At 48.3% G+C, this 22,185-nt stretch overlaps 1 protein-coding gene across 8 annotated transcripts in view; it reads right to left on the bottom strand.

Moving 5' to 3' along the window:
• Positions 1 to 22,185, bottom strand: part of disc1 (DISC1 scaffold protein) — a 215,018-nt gene that overhangs the window by 122,708 nt on the left and 70,125 nt on the right. For all 8 annotated transcript variants that reach the window (XR_011940649.1, XR_011940650.1, XR_011940651.1 and 5 more), the window contains 2 exons: positions 10,417 to 10,649; positions 8,845 to 8,899 (listed from right to left, as the gene is read on the bottom strand). Coding sequence is in view for 5 of the 8 variants with exons in the window: in XM_072498529.1 (XP_072354630.1) it covers positions 8,845 to 8,899; positions 10,417 to 10,649 (288 nt within the window). In the remaining 3 variants the exon portion in view is untranslated. The remainder of the gene's footprint in view (positions 1 to 8,844; positions 8,900 to 10,416; positions 10,650 to 22,185) is intronic.

Genomic DNA, 22,185 nt, shown 5'->3' with positions numbered 1-22,185 from the left:
AGTCCCCCCCCTCCATTAACAAGTTTCCCACCTCCAGGTCCGGGATACGTCCCAGCATTCGCTTCATGAATCCCGCGTCATCCCAGTTCGGGGCATATACGTTCACCAGCACAACCGCCTCACCCTGCAATCTGCGACTCACCATCACATACCTGCCCTCACTATCCACCACTATGGTCTTAGCCTCGAACGATACACGTTTCCCCACCAATATTGCCACCCCTCTGTTTTTCGCGTCCAACCCTGAGTGGAATACCTGTCCCACCCATCCTTTCCTTAGTCTAACCTGATCCGCCAACTTCAGGTGCGTCTCCTGGAGCATAACTACGTCCGCCTTCAGTCTCTTTAAGTGCGCAAACACCCTTGCCCTCTTAATCGGCCCATTTAAACCTCTCACATTCCACGTGATCAGCCGGGTTGGGGTGCCATTTACCTCCCCCCACCCCCTCGTCGACTAGCCATCCCCCTTTTTAAACCATCTCCTTACCCAGGTCTCACGCACCCGTCTGTCCCCCAGACGGCGCCCTCCCGTCCCGACCACCTCGTCTCGTATCAGCTCCCCCTTACTCTCAGCAGCAGCAACCCAGTTAGTCCCCCCCCCAGATCCCCCTCTAGCTTGATTACTCCCCCCATATTTCTTCCGGACGTCAGCTAACTCTGGCTGACCTCGGCTTCCCCCGTTCATCCTTTGACCTCCCTGCGTGTGAGGCTCCCTTCCTTCCTGCACCCTTTTTTCCCGCCATCGTTTCCATAGAGCGGGAAAATACCCGCGCCTTCCTCTCAGCCCCGCCCCTAATGGCGCAGTTCCCTCATTCCCCTTCCCTGTCCCCTTTTCAACCGGCGCCCACATTTCTTCATGTCCCCCACATCGGGGGGAGGAAAAAAATTCCCCGTCCAACATTATTACACATTAGCCCTCCCCTCTTTATATTTCTGTGCCACCACCTCGCTACCCCTCTCCGGGCATCAATTTCTCCAGTCTAGTCCAATTTCTCTTCCTGAATGAATGTCCATGCCTCCTCCGCCGCCTCGAAGTAGTGGTGTTTGCCCTGATGTGTGACCCACAATCTCGCCGGTTGCAGCATCCCAAACTTGACTTTCTTCCTATGGAGCACCGCCTTGGCCCGGTTGAAACCCGCCCTCCTTCTCGCCACCTCCGCACTCCAGTCTTGATACACGCGTATCACCGCGTTCTCCCACTTGCTACTCCGTGTCTTCTTCGCCCAGTTCAGGACCATCTCCCTGTCCCTGTAGCGATGGAACTTCACCACTATTGCTTTTGGTGTTGCCCCTGCCTTTGGTCTTCTCACGCTCCCTCCACTTCTAGAGGGCCCGTTGGGGCCTCAGCTCCCATTGGAGTATGGAGCACCGTACCCACATATGCCCCAGCATCCGCTCCCTCTGTTCCTTCGGGGAGACCTAAAATCCGTAGGTTCTTCCTCCTCGAGCTGTTCTCCAGGGCTTCCAGCCTTTCTATGCACCTCTTGTGTAGTGCCTCGTGCGTCTCCGTTTTTACCACCAGGCCCTGTATCTCGTCTTCGTTCTCGGCTGCCTTTGCCTTCACTCCACAGAGCTCCATCGCCTGGACCTTTTGTGTTTCCTTTAGTCCCTCGATTGCCATAACATCGGCGCCAGCACCTCTTTCTTGAGCTCCTCCACACATCGTCGGAGGAACTCCTGCTGTTCCGGGCCCCATACCATCTGGGCTCCCTCGGCCGCCATCTTGCTTCTCCCTTATCTTCTCTGCCGCTGCTCCAAAGAATCCTCCGCAATCCGGCCACTACTGTCGCTCCTTTCCATCCACACCCGGGGGGACTCCTTCCTTTGTCACCTCACACTGGGTTTGGCCGCAAAAAATTTCCGTTGGGGCTCCCGATAAGAGCCCAAAAGTCCGTTGAAATGGGAGGTGCCAAAACGTGCGGCTTAGCTGGTCATCGCCGCAACCGGAAGTCCTCTGCTCCTTCTTTGAACTAAGGCCCAACCAGTTTCCATCAACTACCACCCTCCTCTGACTGGCTGAACTTGTTCTCTATTAGGAAAACAAAGGTCGTTTTAAGAGAATTAGACTTGTATTGATAAACATCAGAAATAAGGTATAGTTTTAAGAGTGCATAATTTAATGTTTCTGTGTCTCGGAGGGTAAAACCTATAGTTAGATTCATGCTGGACAAGTTTGCATGTGTGGGAGTTGGTTAAGTTCCACTGTGCTTGGAGAACAGCTAGTTAATGAAACTAGAGAATTGAAGAGAGGTTTCCAAGAGTTCTGAGGTTAAAGGTACTAGAAGAGAGCACATTCAATAAAGACAGACAGAGTTGATAAGAAAACTGAGTCACCATAAAGATATCTGAAGTAATTTTCAGGTTTGTGAGATTTTACAACAGCCTATGGAAGGAACCGAGTTGAAATAACAATAGAAATTGGTGGCTGGATCTCAAAGTAAAAGGTTATGACAAAGGAAACCTAAAAGGGGGTGGTGTAAAATCCTGGACTGGATTTGATATTAAAAGCATTCAGAATCACAGAATAAAATAGCACAGACGAGGCCCTTTGGCCCATCGAGTATGCACCAACACATGAAAAATACCGGACCTGCCTACCTAATCCCACTTGCCTGCACTTGACCCATAACCTTGAATGTTATGATGTACCAAGTGCTCATCCAGGTACTTTTTAAAGAAGTCATTTTCAAACTCAGGGTTCTGACCCACAGGTGGGTTGCAGACGGGTGTTGGGATCAGTTGCAGCGTTCCCAATCGTGGGAAGAATTGCCCAATGACCGTGACCGGCTTTTTAAAATGTTGACCGTCCTACACATGCGTGCCCCCTCAGCCGGATGTAGCAGTGCACAGGCCTGGAGCCGAGCAGGGCAGACCACCTCCTCAGTACTGTCCCAAGAGCAGATTTTTTTTTATTTTTATTAATTTAAATCGATTTGTCTTCCTGCCAGAAGCAACAGCAGAGAGCAGGTCACGCACCTGGTACACTGATGTCAAGTACTCTGGGTGTGAAATTACAGAGGACAGCTTCCTCCATTTTGTAGCCGTCAGCAAGCAAGCAACAGGACTTTTTGAAGAACTGAGAATAGATGTTTTCAGACTAAGGAAGAGAAGGTTTTCAGACTAAGGAAGAGACACAAACAGGCTAGGATCTCACATCTGAATCTGCTGGATAAAAATGGGTCCCCAGAAATTTTTTTGAAAAACACAGTTTTAAAGGATGTGAAGCAACCGCCTCTACCACCCTCCCAGGCAGTGCATTCCAGACCGTCACCACCCTCACCAAGGTAAGAAAGTTTTTCCTCAAATCCCCCCTAAACCTTCTGGCCCTCACCTTGAACTGGTGTCTCTATCCACCTTGCCCATGCCCCTCATAATCTTGTACATCTTGATCAGGTCACCGCTCAATCTTCTCTGCTCCAGCGAAAACAACCCAAGCCTATCTAACCTCTCTTCATAACATAAATGTTCCATCCCAGGCAACATCCTGGTGAATAGCCTCAGCATCCCCTCCAGTGCAATCACATCATTTCTATAATGTGGCGACCAGAATTGCACACAGTATTCCAGCCGTGGCCTCACCAAAGTTCTATACAACTACAGCATGATCTCCCTGCTTTTGCAAAGTGTCCCACATGCCTTTTCACCTACCCTTTTGCCTTCAGACAAACAAGCCAAGGTCCCTTTGTTCCTCAGAACTTCCCAGTGTCAAGCCATTCATTGAATACTTCCTTGTCACATTACACCTTCCAAAGTATATCACTTCACACTTTTCAGGGTTTGATGCACGATCAATCACTACTAAAGCGAGATCGTAGTCCAATTGAAGGCTTTAATGAACAAGTAGTCACCCCAGCAGCTCCGGTACAGAATGACTGCTGTGGGTGAAACACAGACTCTTATGCTCCGCCTGCTGGGCGGAACCCAGAATGACAGTATAAGGTACATCCCACCTAGGTACCGCGAAACCTTATAATATAGCCTACCACAGGGTTAAATTCCATCAGCCACTTTTCTGTCCATTTGACGATCCCGTCTATATCATTTTGTGTAACATTCAACCTCACTGTTAACCACCTGGCCAATCTTTGTGTCATCTACGCCCCCCCCCCAAATACAGTCATCTACCAGAGGGCAGGTGTGTGAATTGGAAGGGGGGGGGGTAGCCTGGCCCGTGCTATTCTCGGCGGGGATCTGGGGTTCAGTGCCCAGGGGCCCATGCTGTGACCGGTAGTATGTGTGCAGGGCGGAGTTCCCAGCACAACCGGCTTGTTGGATGGCACCCTGAGAGATGGTAGGGAATAAAATGGTGAGGGAAGCCTGGGGGACTCGAGAGACCCGGGGCGGAAGCCATAACTGATTGTCAGGCTCTCACCCTCTCCAATTCCTTACAGATATCACATTATGGATGAAATTGTAGACCCCGCAGCAGCTGCCCTCACGGTGGCGGTGGAAGTCCAGGTGGCCAGACGCCGAAGGTGGCGGCGGGAGCAGCATCGACAGAGGCTCGACGTGGCAGCCCCGGAGGACCTGGCCACCCATCAGGCAGGGAGGGATCCAGAGGGAGAGGCCGGCGACAGCCAATGGTGTACAGGCATCGCTGGTCATTTGAAGAGATGTTGGACAGCATATGCTGCAGGAGGCTCTGCCTCAACAAGGGGATGGTGCAGCACCTGTTCTTGCGGATTTGGCACCACGTGGGAGAGGAGGATACCTGTGCAGCTCACAGCTTTTACGCCTCTGGGTCATTCCAGGGCTCGAGCAGGGACATGTACGGCATATCCCAACCAACTACCCACAAGTACATCCGTGAAGTCACGGGATGACCTGTTGCCTAGGCAGCTGACTATATAAACTTTGACCTGGACCAAGCCCGTCAGGTGAGGGAGAATGGGGGAGGGAGTGCAGGCCGGGCCGCAGTGCGGAATAATGTGACAGAGGCCTCACATTTGCCGGGTGTAATGTGTTTTATTGGTGTACAATTGCGACCCTATCCAACCAACCCCCCCCCCCCCCCCACCCCCACCCCTCTCAAACCCTCCCAGGGCTCTCTGTGATCCGCAATCCTCTTGGCCTTCCGAGCTCTGCCACTACATGGAGTACATCCTATCTCCCCAGGATGCACATCAGAGCTGCAGACAGCCTGCAGCTTACCACGCCCTGTGACCTTTGATGCCCCTGGCGGGTGTCCTCTGGAGCGCCTGAGGCTGGAGGGCCCAGGCTGCCTTGACAGTGGCACATGCCGTGCCACCCTGTTCTGCCCGCTGACACCAAGACAAACCGATGTCAGGAGGGGACACGGGAGAGCTGGTGACCACTGACATCTCCCTCTAGGACTGCTCCTGGCGATCCTCCAGAGCTCATTGATGCCCTCTGAGAATGGGCCATACTCTGCAGTGCCTTGCCAATCTCCACCTGCATCTGAGACATGCACCGCAGCGCCCCAACAAGATCCACTTGTGACTGGGACACAGCCCCCAGCGACTGGGAAATGCTCTGGAGCACCTCTGCAATGTTCACGACTGGGACATGCTCTGCAGTGCCTCATCAAGGTCCACCTGCTTCAGGGACAAGTCTCCCAATGGCCTGGACATGCAGTCGAGGCTCTCAGCCATGGCCGTTACTGACCGAGCCACCACTCATGGTGCTGACGTCGTGCACCAGGCTCTCCACTGTGTTCGCCACCCTAGCAATGTTGGCCTTGGTGTCACGCATTGCTGGCCCCATCTCCTGCGGCCATAGCCTTTGGGACTCCTCCAATCGGTTATGGCCTCGCTTAAGTGTGCTAATATCTCCCTCTGAATATCATCGCTGCACCCTAGTGTCTGCAGTGGCTACGGGATAACCAGGTCCAGAGGCTCATCATCTGACTGGGACCCAGCTGGGTTCTGGGATCCAGCAGACACCCGGCTGCTGTCCAACCTGGACGTTCCTGATTATACCTGATGACCATCAGCAACTGTGTGGTGCTCACCAGATTGTGCCTCAAAAGACTGTCCACTACTTTTGCCACTTTGTCATCTGGGTGGGGCCAGTGGATCCTCACCTCTGCGGTGCAGGCCAATCCATTCGTCGGTAACCGGTCTGTCTTCGGCCACCCCCGTGACCTCCAGGGCCCGTGTAGAAGAGGAGGAGGGAATGTCCGGCACCCCGCCACCCTTCTGGGTCCTCTCCTGTCTGTTGTGAAACAACTTCTCCTGTGGAGGCAAAGAGAGCGCTTGTGAGCCACAGGCCAATCAGCTGGCGGGACAGCCTTTTCAGCATGAAGCCCGCGGGGCATCATTAAGTGCCCTAATTAACGTTACAAACTGGTGACAGCCTCGCTGGGTCAGCTGTCGGGAAATACATGCCTGTTCCCCATCGCTACCACACTTAGAAACTTTTCCATTAGATCGCGGTGTTCCCTTTCCACTGTTTCCGCCAAGCCTGCTGAGTACCCAGCATTTTCTGTTTTTGTTTCAGATTTCAAGCATCTGTGGTTTTCTGCTTTACAAATCCAATTTTAAAAAAAATTTAGAGTATCCAATTCATTTTTTCCAATTAAGGGGCAATTTAGCGTGGCCAATCGACCTAACTTGCACATCTTTGGGTTGTGGGGATGAAACCCACGCAGACACAGGGAGAATGTGCAAACTCCACACGGACAGTGACCCAGGGCCGGGATCAAACCCCGGTCCTCAGCACCGTAGCCACCGTGCCACTCTACAAATCCAATTTGATAGCAATTTTAACAACTGTTTGAAGCTCTGGTTGAAAGTAATTAAATGAAGCAAAACTAGATTTAAGAAAATTTAGTACCTTTACCAAAATGGCTGATACATTGCAATTTGAGAAAGTAAACTATTCCACCCAATGGGCCTGTGCTACCTGTTGGAAAAAGCTATATAATTAGTCTCACTCCACTGCTCATTTCCCAAAGATGTACAATTTATTTCCCTATCAAGTCTGTATCCAACCTTTTAAAAGTTATTACTGAATCTGCTTCCACCATTTTTTCAAGCAGTACAATCCAGATCGTAACAATGTGTTAAATACTATTCTCCACAGAGCCCCTCTCGTTATTTTGGCAATTAACTTAAATTTGGTCCCATTAGTTATCGATCCTCTTGCCAGTGGAAACAGTTTCTCCTTACTTACTCCATTAAAGCCCTGCATAATTCTGCAATTTCTTAGAAATCTTCCCTTTACCTTCTCTTCTGTAAGGAGTAAAATTCCTGCTTCCCTATTCTCTATGCATAACTGAAAGTCCTCATCCCTGAGACCATTCTGGAAAATCTCCTCAGCACCCTATTTAATGCTATCAGAGTGATACAATCAAAGTTTTTTAATATGTAATTACAGAGCTGCAATTTTCTGTGGTGAAAAAACATAATTGAAATGAATAAAAATTTTATTACAGCACAGTCTACAGATAATCATAAATATAACAAGTGTGGACAGGAAGGAAAGCTCTAAAGAAAATACTTACTGGTAACGAACATGTTAAAGTTTGGAGAGCAAACAGTCAGAAAAAGTTATAACAATTTGCCTGATTTGTGGGGTCCATTTGGAGGGTGGGGTTGGTCCACGCTTACACTTGGATTCGAAGTTTTATTTAAAGGGTTTTTCTTTCTCAGCCTTCTTATTGAGGCAGACAACAATTTTAAATGGTATGGGGGAGAGAGGGAACTTTCTCAACTCTGCATTCTCTGACATGGCCAGCAGTAAGGATTCCCCACTGGTGCATCTGAGCATTTATCATTAATTCACCTTAGAACATAGAACGATACAGCGCAGTACAGGCCCTTCGGCCCACGAAGTTGCACCGAAACAAAAGCCATCTAACCTACACTACGCCATTATCATCCATATGTTTATCCAATAAACTTTTAAATGCCCTCAGTGTTGGCGAGTTCTTCAATTCTCCTGTAACCGAGAATTTGAAGTCCCATAATCAACGATATGGGGGAAATGGTGACATAGTGGTAAGGGCACTGAACTAGAAATCCAGAGGCCCAGGTTAATGTTTTGCAAACTTGCACCACTGCAGCTGGTAGGATTTAAATTCAATAAAATCCAGAATTGAAAGCTAATCTCTGTAATGGTGACATGACAAGTATCATCGATCGTTGTAAAAAGCCAGCTGAGTCATTAATGTCTTATGGAAGAAAATCTGCCACCCTTACCTGACCAAGCCTATGTATCACTCCAGACCAACAGGAGCTGCCCGCTGAAATGACCTTGCAAGCCACACAATTCAAGGGAAATTAGGGAATGGCAACAAATGCTGGCTTTGAAGTAGCGGCCACATTCCAGGAAAAAATTAAAGAAAACGTCATCCATTATCATTCTTTGTAACTTTTCCAATGCATCAGCATCTTTTTGGAAGTGCCCAGAACAAATCTCAGTACTTCAAATAAGTCTCACCAGGAAGATAAGAGATACCTTCAATCCACAAATCTCTTTGCAGGAAAACACATCAGGATTAATGAGGCACATCAGGTGCAACGACTGTATTTTTCCATTCTATTTATCCAAATACACAACAATTTGTTTCTGATTTTTCTTCAAACATCATTCTTGTAGATGTACACAACTAATACAATACAAACAACGAAAATAGGACAGTCTTACAATTTGGGATCAACAGTAATTAGTGGGGGTGGACATTAAAATTAGAGTAAGAAGCCTTACAACACCAGGACCTGAGGAAGGAGCTGTGTTCCGAAAGCTAGTGATTCAAAACAAACCTGTTGGACTTTAACCTGGTGTTGTAAGGCTTCTTACTGTGATCACCCCAGTCCAACACTGGCATCTCTACATCATTAAAATTAGATGCAGGGAATTTGTTTTATATATTGGGCTTACCTTGGTATTGGCTGTCTTAATAGCTATACTTAGGGATTGTTCTTTCTTTTGAAGCCTAAAACATGTTGCAGGATAAAACGATTAATAATATGGTCTGGAAATGACAAGCATCATGGAATAGTAGTCTACCAGATAACAGTGGAAGAGACAGAAATTTCCAGTCCATGAATTATTCACAATTGCGACTAAGCTCATTATATGACCAGTCAAAATTAACTTTGATTTATGCATGAAAAACTGTAACTACATGTGGCATTTCATACATTTACTTACTCAAAACTAGGTGAAATTATCCAACCAACATAATGAGATTCCATTAAATGACACTCCAGGACAAGAAAAACACTTAAGTTAACCCCCCTTTAACCACCATTTTTAAAATTTTCAATTGTTTAAACCTCAACAGGTATTTGTAACAAAGAGTTCCTGATTTTCATTACCCTTTATGTGAAAAGTGCTTCCTTCAAATGAGATGTTACGTTCAGGCACTGTATGCCTGTTCGGTGGTTTAGTCAGATGTAGAAGATTCAAAAGTACTATTCAAAACAGAGAAGGGAATCCTCCAGTCTCCTAAGCAACAATTCTCCACCAACTACATCACCAAAAGTAGATTCATTAGAAATTTATCTCAGTGTTACTTGTAGATCTTTGTGGCACAAATTGGTTACCGCATATACTTACATATAAATTAGCAATTCAAAATAATTCATTCCATGAAAAGTGGTTTGGAATATCATAGAAAAGTTACAGCACAGAAAGGCCATTCAGTCCATCTTGTCCATGCCAGACCCAGGACACTAGGTACCCTTTCTAATCCTACTTTCCTGCACCGAGTCCATGGCCCTGTAGCTTATTGCACTTATGTACAGCAGGTACCTTTTAAAAGAGTTTAGAGTCTCTGCCTCCACCACCAACTCAGGCAGCGAATTCCAGACTCCCACTAACCTCTGTGTAAAAATGTTCTTCTGATGTCCCCTCTACACCTCCTGCCACTTATCTTGAATCTATGTTCCCTGGTTGTGAGGGCAGCACGGTAGCATTGTGGATAGCACAATTGCTTTACAGCTCCAGGGTCCCAGGTTCAGTTCCGGCTTGGGACACTGTCTGTGCAGAGTCTGCACATCTACCCCGTGTGTGCGTGGGTTTCCTCCCACAGTCCAAAGATATGCAGGTTAGGTGGATTGGCCATGATAAATTGCCCTTAGTGTCCAAAATTTCCCTTAGTGTTGGGTGGGGTTACTGGGTTATGGGGATAGGGTGGAGGTGTTGACCTTGGGTAGGGTGCTCTTTCCAAGAGCCGGTGCAGACTCGATTGGCCGAATGGCCTCCTTCTGCACTGTAAATTCTATGAATCTATGAATAAAATTCTCCATCAGAGAACACAATTTTATACTGTTCACTCTATCTCGTCCCCTCATAATTTGTACAGCTCAATAAGTCACCCTTTAGCTTTCTTTGTTCCAAGGAATATCCCTCGAGTCATTAGACTACATACAATCTTTAAATTCTTTAAATCACTTATAGTAATATAAGGATCAATTAGTGTCAAGTAACACCTAAATATTATTTTACCTCTTTGTATCTTCAGGTTGTTTTACAGTGAAGAGGATTTTATTTCGTAATGGCAGAACATCCTCCAATATCTTATTCAGATCTTGTAATTCATTCGTCGACAGAGTTGATAAAGAAGGAAGTTCACAACCGTATGAGTGTATGAGTCTGCTTTCTTCTTCTATTTCTATGCTTAGCTGATTGTCCTGTGCTTCCAATATTGCCAGTCGTTCCTTAAGATCAGAGATTTCTTCCTATATTTGTAATAAAATGCATTCCTTAAGTAGATAGTAAGTAATTCCAATACAAACTTCATACAGAACATTAAAGTATGGCAATACTTTAATCACATCATTAGACTGCCTGAAAATTAGAACACAGTAACTTTATCCTAAATTCTTTTCATGTGCAAGGGCATTACCGCAAGGAGGGGAAGGGAGATATTATGGAAATAAAAAACAAAGCACACTGATTGCTGACATAACTTATTTTCAAAGACCAATTATCTTTATAATTGCCTTTATTTAAGGTTAAGACTCAAGTGTCACAGCCTCAAACTGAATGTGAAATTCTATCTTGTACAATCACTCTTACCTCGAGGATTCTGGACGATGATATTATTAATTAATACTGTTTCATTACAAATTACCACATCGAAAATAGCCTGTTTTCTGGTTGGTCCCAGATCATATTGTTCTGAGAAACTGTCCAAAATACAATCTTTGAACTCATCTAAGATACCTTTGCTAATTTAAAAAAAAATAAATTTGCGTACCCAATTCATTTTTTCCAATTAAGGAGCAATTTAGTGTGGCCAATCCACCTAGCCTGCACATCTTTTGGGTTGTGGGAGCAAAATCCATGCAAACACGGGGAGAATGTGCAAACTCCACACGGACAGTGACCCAGAGCGGGATCGAACCTGGGACCTCGGCGCCGTGAGGCAGCAATGCTAACCACTGCGCCACTGTGCTGCCCACCTTTGCCAATTTAATTCATCCAATCTGTATGAAGATCAAAATTGCCCATCGTTATAAGTAGTACTTTTCTTCCAACCTCCCATTATTTTTTGACTTATAGTGTGCAATTTTTTTTAAATAAGAATCTTTATTGTCTCAAGTAGGCTTACATTAACACTGCAATGAAGTTACTGTGAAAAGCCCCTGCGCCACATTCCGGTGCCTGTTCGGGTACAGTGGGAGAATTCAGAATGTTTAAATTACCCAACAGTGCGTCTTTCGGGACTTGTGGGAGGAAATCAGAGTGCCCGGTGGAAACCCAGGCAGACACAGGGAGAACATGCAGACGCCACACAGTGACTCAAGCCGGGAATCGAACCTGGGACCTTGGCGCTGTACTGTTGTGCAGCTACTATTAGGGGGCTTAAAAACTACTCCAGAAATGGCTTATTCCCCTTGTTTTTTCTCACCTCCACCCAAAATGATTCTACTTCTTGATCATTTGAGCCAAGGTAATTTCTCATCATTGCGCTGATCACATCCTTTATTAAAAGAGCTAACGCTCCTCATTTTCCCTTCTTCCTATCCTTGTTCAGCTATTAGTCTTGGTTATTTTTTGGGTTTGGAAGGTGTCCCCGAAGGAGCCTTGGTAAGTTTCTACAGTGCACCTTGTGGAAGGTGCGAACTGCTGCCACATATTACAATCCCACATCAGACCTTAATAGTGGCTAGGATAATGGGCAGAAACCCCAACACTTTATTTTAATTTTGTAAGACTGACTTTGAGGAAAGGATATTTCACTCCAGGAATGAATGGGCGAAGAAATAGGGATAAGGTATATTTAAAACAAACTTTGTTACTAACACAGTAATAAAGGGTGAGATTCAACCACCGCGATCTGGGCGGGCTGGTTAAATGGCAGGAAAGCCCAAAATCAATTCGCACGAGATGCAAATCAGTTTGCTATCTGTTATGGGCTAGGTGTTTTCAGAACCCCAAAATGTATCATGGAGTTCAACCAACCTCTCCCTTGAATGGATTGTTGCTTTTGAAGCACACGGCTTGTTCGCCAGGTGTGATATTACAATTATGGACACGTGTTTTTTTTAAACAAAACAATGTTTATTCCATGAACTCAAATTAACCTATTAAATAAACATTGGATCTCTTAACACCCCTTACTTCAAAGATAACCCCAAAAATAATACAACACTAAATAATCCCTCAAAATGTTCCTTCAAACATCCAAAAGGCTTCAAGCCTTCAAAACAGTAACACACCAGGTCACAGAATATATATATTTTCTGTTGGATGGCAAAGATATATCAGCTTGGTTGACTTCAGCTCCAGCACCTTGCTTTTCTTCCTGTAGCTCTCTGGAAACACAAAGACACACACAAGCTGCTTTTTCAAACTGAAACCAAAAGCAGAAGTGAGTTCAGCTCCCCCCCTGTGACATCACTTCAGTAATATGATCATCTCCATTCCTTAAAGGTACATTGCTTAAACATCCATTTCTTAAAAGTACTCTCACATGACATATCTAACTGGCCCGCTCCTGAAAGCGAATTCCGGATCTCACCCAAATGTGGCAAGCATATCATTTACCCCAATTGCATTAGTTTCCATCTCATTTGTGGGATTGAAGTCTAATGTAACGGCTTCCCAGGAATTAATTTACTCGCTGGTGAAAAATCACGTGGGCGTCGTTTAGTACTCATTTTTAAGAACGTTAAGCTAGCACAATGGTTGCTGAGGAGAATGAGGAGTAGTAGTTGTTTTCACTCCCGGACATGCAGCTCAAGGGCACTGGAGCTGTTGCCTCAGTGCTCGGGGGGCGGGGGAGGGTGCCAGATGTGATCCAGGTTGGGTGTCGCCCCTGCGCTGAAGGGGGGGGGGGGGGGGGGAGGGAGAAGGGGCGTTGAAGGGCTTTCGTCTGCGAGGCCTTCAAGCCATCTTTAAATATTGTGGATACCCATAACCGGGGCAACTACAGCTGCTGTCTGTCTGTCCTACCAAACACTTCCAAGGTAGAGCACTGTTCTTGTTTCTATGCTGACGGTCACTTTAACTCCCTTTGATTGTGAGCAGCCTCCAGTTTCACAGCTGAAGGATGTTGCCAATAAGGAATTGGCCTGGTTAGTTGTGAGAGCACTTCCCAGCTGCAGGTTGTGTTTGCTGCTTTACTGCAAATGCCTGGAGTCTATAGCTGAGAGTTTGTTTGCCGTTGCGTTTTCTACTTGCCTGATGCCTCTTCCCCTTGGACTTACTTGCTTCCTGGATGAAGAGCAGGAAGAAAGAAGAGAAGGAAGAAAGAAAGTAGTTGCCTTTCTCTTTTACCTGGAGTACGGCAAGGGGAGGATTTTGGCCTATTATGGGCTGAGGATGTAGGAGGAATAATCGAGCCGTCTGTGGATGTTTTTAAAATCTGATTTGTGTGTTGACCGTGTATTCTGTTCGGGACTTGTGGGTCATCTGTTAATGCCCCCTTGTGTTCCTGTGACCTGGTCCTTGGACAGGGTGGTGATGGAAGATAAGATGCAGATACCGCAGGAGAGAAGGGGGCTGGCCGGGCTCGACTGCGCAGCCTGGAGGTTGCGTTGGGACACTTTAATGGACTACCAGTGACTTCTTATGGTCAGTGGCCATCTGCTGCTCCCATGCAGGTCACTGGTATTCCTTATTTGTCTTTTCTTCTGCATTTGGTCTATGTTTGTGGGGGAGAATTGTTTGATGATACCATGTAACTGCAGTTTATTTTTTTCGCTGGTTGCAGCCCCTCCTGTCTCTGTGGCCTGGGAGTCATTGGAATGAGGCACTGCCAGAGCTGGAGAGGGAGGTGGTTTTCGCTTTCTCTCCCTCCTCCAGTATGCTCCATGTCACTGTGACCTTCCGGTGTTTGGATCACCAAGCGGCTTTGCACTGATGCAGGTCCACTCTAGGGGCGAGGTGGGGTGGGTAGGGGGGTTTGAGTCATTTTTGCACTGTTGGCAGCATGTTGCTTTTTTTTTTGCCTGCCAGCTGTGTGCTTGTCTACTGCGACCTTCTCGCTTCTATGGCCTGGTCCCCTGGCAAATTACCAGTGCTGGAAAAGGGGTGGGGTGTTCAGTCTCCTTCCTCCGCTGTGTCCTGTGTCGGCGTGACCATTTCCGGTGTTGCTTTTTCTCACGGAGTCTAACAGGCATCCGCGCAGTCATTCCCGCATACTCTTTATGCATGCACTGATGTTCACACACATACATTCCTGCACACGCATTGGCCGCTTTTCCACCGATATGGATCTGCTGCTGGGGACGCGTGCCGTGGGGCAGGGAGCCTGACTCAGCAGCTGGTGGTATTGTATTCTTTTTATTTCTTGTCTCAATTTGGTCTTTGGTATGATGCTGGTGAGGGGATGGGGTCTTCCCTCTCCTTCTTCCGCTGTATATTCTTTGGATCATAAGCCAGGGATCCAGGTTGCGAATGCCGATGCACTCAGCCGGTTACCTTTGTCATTTGGCCCTGTGTCAACCCCACGACGAGCGAGGTGGTCACGACCCTGAATTTTATGGACTCATTACCTGTCATGGCATCACAGATACGTGACTGGACCCCAGAGAGATCCGGTCATAGAAAATCTACAGCACGGAGACAGGCTCTTCAGCCCAAACTGCTCCATGCCAACCAAAACGCCCATCAAAGCTAACCCCATTTGGACCATAGCTCTCTAAACCTTTTTATCCATGGATCTGTCCAAATGCCTTTTAAATGTTGTCAATGTCCCTGCCTCAACCACTTCCTCCGGCTGCTCATTCCACATACGTACCACCTTCTGTGAAAAAAGTTGCTCCTCAGGTTCCCATCAATTCTTGCCCCTCTTAACTTAAACCTATGTCCTCTAGTTTTCGATTCCCCAAACCTGGGAGAAAGACCAAGTGCATTCACCCTATTCATGCCTCTTACGATCTTATACACCTCTATAAGGTCACCCCTCAGTCTCCTACGCTCCAAAGTAAAAGTTCTAGCCGTCGGGAAATCCCTGGGCTGCCAGCGAAATGGAGAATCCTGACAGCGGAGGATCCAGCCCAACATCTTTCCTGTCTCAAGGCAACCAAAATTGAACACAATGCTCCAGGTGCAGCCTCACCAACGTTCTGTACAATTGTAACATATCTTACTAACTTCTATACTCAATGCCATAATTGATAAAGGCCAGCATGCCAAAAGCCTTCTTCACTGCCCTATCTACCTGTGACTCCACCTTTGGAGAACTGTGCACCTAAACTCCAAGGTCCCTCTGTTCCACGATACTCCCTAAGGTCCTACCATTCACCATGAAAGTCCTACCTTGATTTGACTTTCCAAAATGCAACACCTCATACTTATCGGTATTGAACTCCATTTGCCATTTCTTGGCCCACTTCCCCACCGGATCAAGATTCAGCTGCAATTTTTGATAACCATCCTCACTGTCTACAATACCACCTATTTTAGTGTCATCTGCAAACTTACTGATCATGCTTTGCACATTCTCATCCAAATCGATAACAAACAGCAATGGGCCCAGCACTGACCTCTGAGGCACACCACAAGTCACAGGCCTCCAGTCTGATAAGCATCCTTCCACCTTTACTCTCTGCTTCCTACCAATTGTATATCCAACTTGCCAGCTCTCCCTGGAGTCCGTGTGAGCTAACCTTTCAGAGGAGCCTACCATGCGGAACTTTATCATACGCCTTACTGAAGTCCATATAGACTACGTCTACTGCCCTGCCTTCATTAGCTTTCCTGGTCACTTTATCAGAGAACTCTAACAAATTTGTACGGCATGATCACTCATGCACAAAACCATGCTGACTACTCCTAATCAAACCTTGTCTTTCCATATGACTGCATATCTTATCTATTAGAATCCTCTCTCGTAAATTAGCCACCACAGGACTTCCAGTGGCGGCAATGAGGGAGTAAGTCCCGCATTTGGTGGCTCCCGCTCTGGCTGGACTTTTGAACCTTTCCCCCTGACGTTTTTGCATTTTTTGAGCGCTGGCTTTGAAGGCGAAGTCAATCTGGCACTGGTTCCACACATTGGTGTATGGAACGAAGAACCCCAGGGGATCAAAAAAGGAGAAATAAGAAGACAAGCAAGGGCTGGGTGGAGGTTACGGCAGAAGACAATATGGCTGATGTTCGGACCCCAGCTGTGAGGGACCAACCATCGACGGAGGAGTTGATGTGGGTCATTCAAGAGGGCTTCGCTAGGCAGAAACGGGACTGTCTTGATCTGTTAAAGGAATCGATCGATCGGCAGGAGCGCAGGCTGGATGCCCAGAATCGGACGATTCAGAAGCTGGAGAAAGCGCTGGCGGACCAAGAGCAACCCCAAACGGTGGTTGAGCTGGAGGTGGGGATGCTGAAGAATCAGCAAAAAAGGCTGCTGGAGAAGGTAGAAGACCTGGAGAATAGGGATCGCCGGCAGAACTGTCGGTCTCCCGGAGGGGGCTGATGCTGGCGCGTTTGTGGCGAGTATGTTTCTGGGGGAGAGGGCTTTTCCCCGACCATTGGAGGTGGACAGGGTGTACAGAGCGCTGGCGAGGAAGCCGCGGCCGGGGGATCCCCAAGGGCGATGGTGGTCCGGTTCCACAGGTTCCTGGACAAGGAGTGTGTTCTCCAGTGGGCCAAGCGTATGCGGAGCTACAAATGGGACAACAGCATTTTGCGTGTTTACCAGGATCTGAGCGTGGAGGTGGCCAGAAGGGGAGCAGGCTTTAATCAAGTTAAGGCGATCCAGTTCAAGAAGCAGGTGAAATTTGGACTGTTATACCGGGCGCGTCTTTGGGTTATGCACGAGTACCAGCACCATTATTTTGAGCCGCCCGAAGACGCGATGGACTTTGCCAAGAGGAAAGGGCTGGTGCTGAACTGAGTACTTTTTGTTTTAAGTTGCAACTTTTTGATTGATGTTTGTATGATTCTATTGTCGTTTTTCTTCTGTATTTGTGTTTGGTTGAAGAAAGGGAAAGTAAAAGTTATTTGGTTTCTGTGGGTTTTCGGTGTTTTGGTGGGGGTGGCCGGTGAGGCTTTTTACTTTGTATTACTTTGATTTACACTATTGGGGGGTTTTCTGTGTGTTTTTCTTTTTGTGTTGTCTCTTATGTTAATTGGGCGATTGTTTGGGGTCGGTTTGATGAAGGAAGTGGCTCCGATGGGCGGGGGAGAGGGGAGTGAGGGAACAATAGGTGGGAGACTTCTTGGCGCCGGAGGCGAGGGCCACCAGGCTAGCTGAGTGAGCTAGTCTATGGAAGCAAAGTGGGGTGTGTGCTTATGATTAATCTATGGCAGGGGTTAGGTTACAATGTGCTCTTGCTTTGAGGGGGGGGGGGGGATTTACTCTGCTGACGAGGGAGGGGCTTGGGTTTCGGGACAGAGAGGAGGTCGGTGATGGGGGCTGCCAGGAGATGGGCCGATGGAGGCGCGACGCATGGGCTTCTGGCGGGCCCAGGAAAGGGGACGGTTGATCCGCAGAGGGGGGGGGGGGCGTGGTGCCCCACGACTCGGCTGATCACCTGGAATGTTAGAGGGCCGGTCAAGTGGGCACGTATGTTCGCGCATCTGAGGGCACTGAAGGTGGATGTGGTAATGTTGCAGAAGACACACCTGAAAGTGGCGGCTCAAGTCAGGCTAAGGAAGGGTTGGGTCAATCAGTTCTTTCATTCGGGGCTGGACACCAAGACCAGAGGGGTTGCGATTTTGATCAACATGCGGGTGCAATTTCAGGTGGGCAGTATAGTCTCGGATGGGGGGGGGGGCCGTTATGTCATGGTTAGCGCTAAGCTGGAGGGGAGGAAGGTAGTCTTGGTTAACATGTACGCACCAAATTGGGATGACGTGGAATTTATCAAGAGGTTGCCGGGGAAGATACCTGACCTGGACTTGCACAAGCTGGTTATGGGAGGGGATATTAATACTGTCATCGACCTCGGCCTGGACCGGTCGTGTTCAAAAACGGGGAGGGTGCCAGCAACGGCAAAGGAACTGATAGGGTTCATAGAGCAGATGGGGGGAGTTTTCTTTTTATTCGCATGCTCACAAGGTTTATTCCCGGATAGGCTTTTTCATTTTGAGCAGGGATTTAGTGGCGGGGGTGGTGGACACGGGGTTTTCGGCCATCACTGTTTCCGATCATGCCCCACACTGGGTGGAACTGCAGGTTAGTGAGGAGAGCGTCCAGCGCCTGCAATGGAGGTTAGAGGTGGGGTTGTTGGTGGACGAGGCGGTGTGCGAGAGGCTGAAGATGTGCATGCAGAATTACCTGCAGGTTAATGACACGGGGGGGGGGGGGGGAGAGAGTCTCAGCAGCGGTGGTCTGGGAGGCGCTGAAGGCAGTGGTGAGAGGGGGGCTGATTTCGATCTGGGCTCATTGGGACAGGACGGATAGGGACTGGTTCAGGAGATCTTACTGATAGACAGGAGGTATGCAGTGACGCTGGGGATGGAGCTCTTAAGGGAAGACAGAGGCTGCAGGCTGAGTTCGGGGTGTTGTCCACAGGTAAGGCAGTGGAGCAGCTTAGAAAGGTATGGGGTGCGTTTTACGAACATGGGGAGTAGGCCAGCAGAATGCTTGCACAACAGCTTAGGAAGAGGGAGGCGGCCAGGGAAATAGAGACGGTGGTTGATGGGGATGGGAACTTGGTAGGGGAGTCGGCAGGGCTAAACAGTGCGTTCAGGGACTTTTACAGTAGGCTCTAATGCTCGGAATCTCCTACGGGGCCAGAGGTGATGAGACGCTTTTTAGACGGACTGACCTTCCCAAGGGTCGGTAGGGAGCTGGTAGGTGGGCTGGAGGCCCCGATTAGGGCCTAAGAAATAATCGAGGGCTTGAAGGCAATGCAGTCGGGTAAAGCCCCGAGGCCGGATGGGTACCCGGTGGAGTTCTATAAAAAGTTCTCGGGGATTTTAGGACCGTTGCTGGTCAAGGTTTTCAATGAGGCAAGGGACAGAGGCGTGTTGTCCCCCGACGATGTCGCAGGCCACTATTTCGTTGATATTGAAGCGGGAGAGGAACCCAGAGCTATGCGGGTCATAAAGGCCGATCTCCCTGTTTAATGTGGATGCCAAGTTGCTGGCCAAAACTTTGGCTTCCAGGATTGAGGATTGTGTGCCGGATGTGATTATGGAGGATCAAACCTGGTTTGTCAAGGGCAGGCAGTTGGCGGCCAATATAAGAAGGTTGCTCAATGTGATCATGATGCTCCCGGAGTAGGGAGGTTGAGGTAGTTGTGGCAATGGATGCGGAAAAGGCGTTCGACCGGGTGGAGTGGGACTATCTATGGGAGGTGCTGGGACGATTTGGGTTCGGTAAGGGCTTTATCGACTGGGTCAGGCTGTTGTACCAGGCCCCGGAGGCTGGTGTAAGGGTAAATAGGCCGACCTCGGACTATTTTAGACTGTACCGGAATACAAGACAGGGGTGCCCCCTCTCCCCACTATCATTTACGTTAGCTATAGAGCCGCTGGCGAATGCTCTGAGAGCTTCAAGGGGCTGGAAGGGACTGGTTCAGGGGGGTGGAAGGTAGAGTCTCGCTGTATGTGGATGACCTGCACTTGTACGTATCGGATCCAGGGGCAGGGATGGGCGAAATTATGCTGATTTGGGGGGAATTTGGCCGGTTTTCGGGGTATAAACTGAATATGACAAAGAGTGAGATGTTTGTAGTCCAGGCGAGAGGTCAGGAGGATCGGCTGAGGGAGCTGCCGTTTAGGTTAGTCGAGGACAGTTTCAGGTACTTAGGGATACAAGTGGCGCGCGACTGGGGCCGGTTACACAAGTTGAACTTGTCCCGGTTGGTTGAACAGATATGGGGTGAGTTCCGGAGATGGGATGCGCTCCCTCTGTCGTTAGCTGGGAGAGTGCAGGCGGTCAAAATGACGGTCCTATCAAGTTTTCTGTTCGTATTGCAGTGTCTCCCAATTTTCGTCGTGCTGCCGAATTTTAGCAATTATTACTGGGCGGCTAACATAGCCATGATAAGGAAGTGGGTGGTGGGGACGGGGTTGGTTTGGGAGCGGATGGAGGCAGCTTTGTGTAGGGACACCAGTCTGGGGGAGTAGATAACGGGACCTCTGCCGTTCCCGCCGGCGAGGTACTGCACCAGCCCCGTAGTGGTGGCGGCCCTGAGAATCTGGGGTCAGTGGAGGAGGTATGCTGGAGCAGTGGGAGCATCGGTCTGGTCCCCAATATGTGACAATCACCGGTTTGCCCCGGGGAGCTTTGATTGGGGGGGGTTCAGAGTATGGCGGAGGGCGGGAATTGAGAAGATGGGGACTTGTTTTTGGAGGGGAGCTTCCCTAGCTTGAGGGTGCTGAAGGAGAAGTTTGGGTTGGCAAGGGGGAACAAATTTAGATATTTGCAGGTGCAGGACTTTCTGCGTATGCAGGTATCATCCTTCCCACTCCTGCCACTAAGGGGGATCCAGGATAGGGTAGTGTCTAGGGGATGGGTGGGAGAGGAGAGCGTCTCGGACATCTACAAAGAACTCATGGGGGTGGAGGAGACGCAGACCGAGGAGCTGAAGCGTAAGTGGGAGGAGGAGCTTGGTGGTGAGATGGAGGATGGCTTATGGGCTGACGCGTTGAGCAGTGTCAACGCAACCGCAACATGCGCCAGGCTCAGCTTGATCCAATTTAAGGTGGTCCACCGGGCCTACATGACAGTGGCCCGGATGAGTAGATTCTTTGGGGTGGAGGACAGGTGTGTAAAATGTGCGGGAGGACCAGCGAACAATGTTCACATGTTCTGGGCGTGTCCAAAACTTAGGGGATATTGGCAGGGGTTTGCGGACATCATGTCCAGAGTACTGAAAACAAGGGTGGCAATGAGTCCATGAGTGGCGATTTTCGGGGTTTCGGAAGACCCGGGAATCCAGGAGGAGAAAGAGGCAGATGTTGTGGCCTTTGCTTCCTTGGTAGCCCGGAGACGGATACTGCTAGCTTGGAGGGACTCAAAGCCCCTGAAGTCAGAGACCTGGTTAACTGACATGGTGAGCTTTCTCGGCCTAGAGAAGATGAAGTTTGCCTTGAGAGGGTCACTGTTGGGTTCACCTGGAGGTGGCAACCAATCATCAACTTCTTCGCGGAGAATTAATCGTCAGCGTGGGGGGGGGGTTAAGGTAGCGTAGAACAAGGGGTCAATTAGTTGGGTCTTGGTGGGATGGGAGTCGGTGATTGCACTATGTCTATTGTCCTTTGTACATTGTTTTTATACTGTTGCTGTTTGTAATGCCAAAAATACCTCATTAAAATTGTTTATTAAAAAAAAACTTAGCCACCACAGATGTTAGACTTACCGGTCTATAATTCCCAGGTTTTTCTTTGCAGCCCTTCTCAAATAAGGGCTCAACATTTGCTACCCTCCAGGCTTCTGGTACCTCACCCATGGCTAACAATGATGCAAATATCTCAGCCAGGGCTCCCACAATTTCTTCTCTAGCCTCATGCAATGTTCTTGGATATAGCTGCTCAGGGTCAGGAGATTTATCCACCATCATACATTTTAATACATCATCACCTCCTCTACTGCAATGCGAACTTCCCCCAATATATCGCCACTAACATTCCCAGGTTCCCAAGTCTTCATGTCTTTCTCCACAGTAAACAGAGGAGAAATATTCATTGAGAACCTCACACATCTCCTGAGGTTCCACACGTGACCCCTTTGGTCCTTAAGGGGTCTATTCTCTCCAGTTATTCTTTTTCCTTTAATATACTTCGGATTCACCTTAATCCTCTCAGCCAAAGCTACCTCATGCCCCCTTCTTGCCCTCCTAATTTCCTTCTTGAGTTTACTCCTGTATC

The sequence above is a fragment of the Scyliorhinus torazame genome, chromosome 4 (genome assembly GCF_047496885.1).
Source record: "Scyliorhinus torazame isolate Kashiwa2021f chromosome 4, sScyTor2.1, whole genome shotgun sequence".
Classification (NCBI taxonomy): Eukaryota; Metazoa; Chordata; class Chondrichthyes; order Carcharhiniformes; family Scyliorhinidae; genus Scyliorhinus; species Scyliorhinus torazame.
The sequence above is the reverse complement of the archived record's forward strand: the minus strand, read 5'-3'. Positions and strand labels throughout refer to the sequence as shown.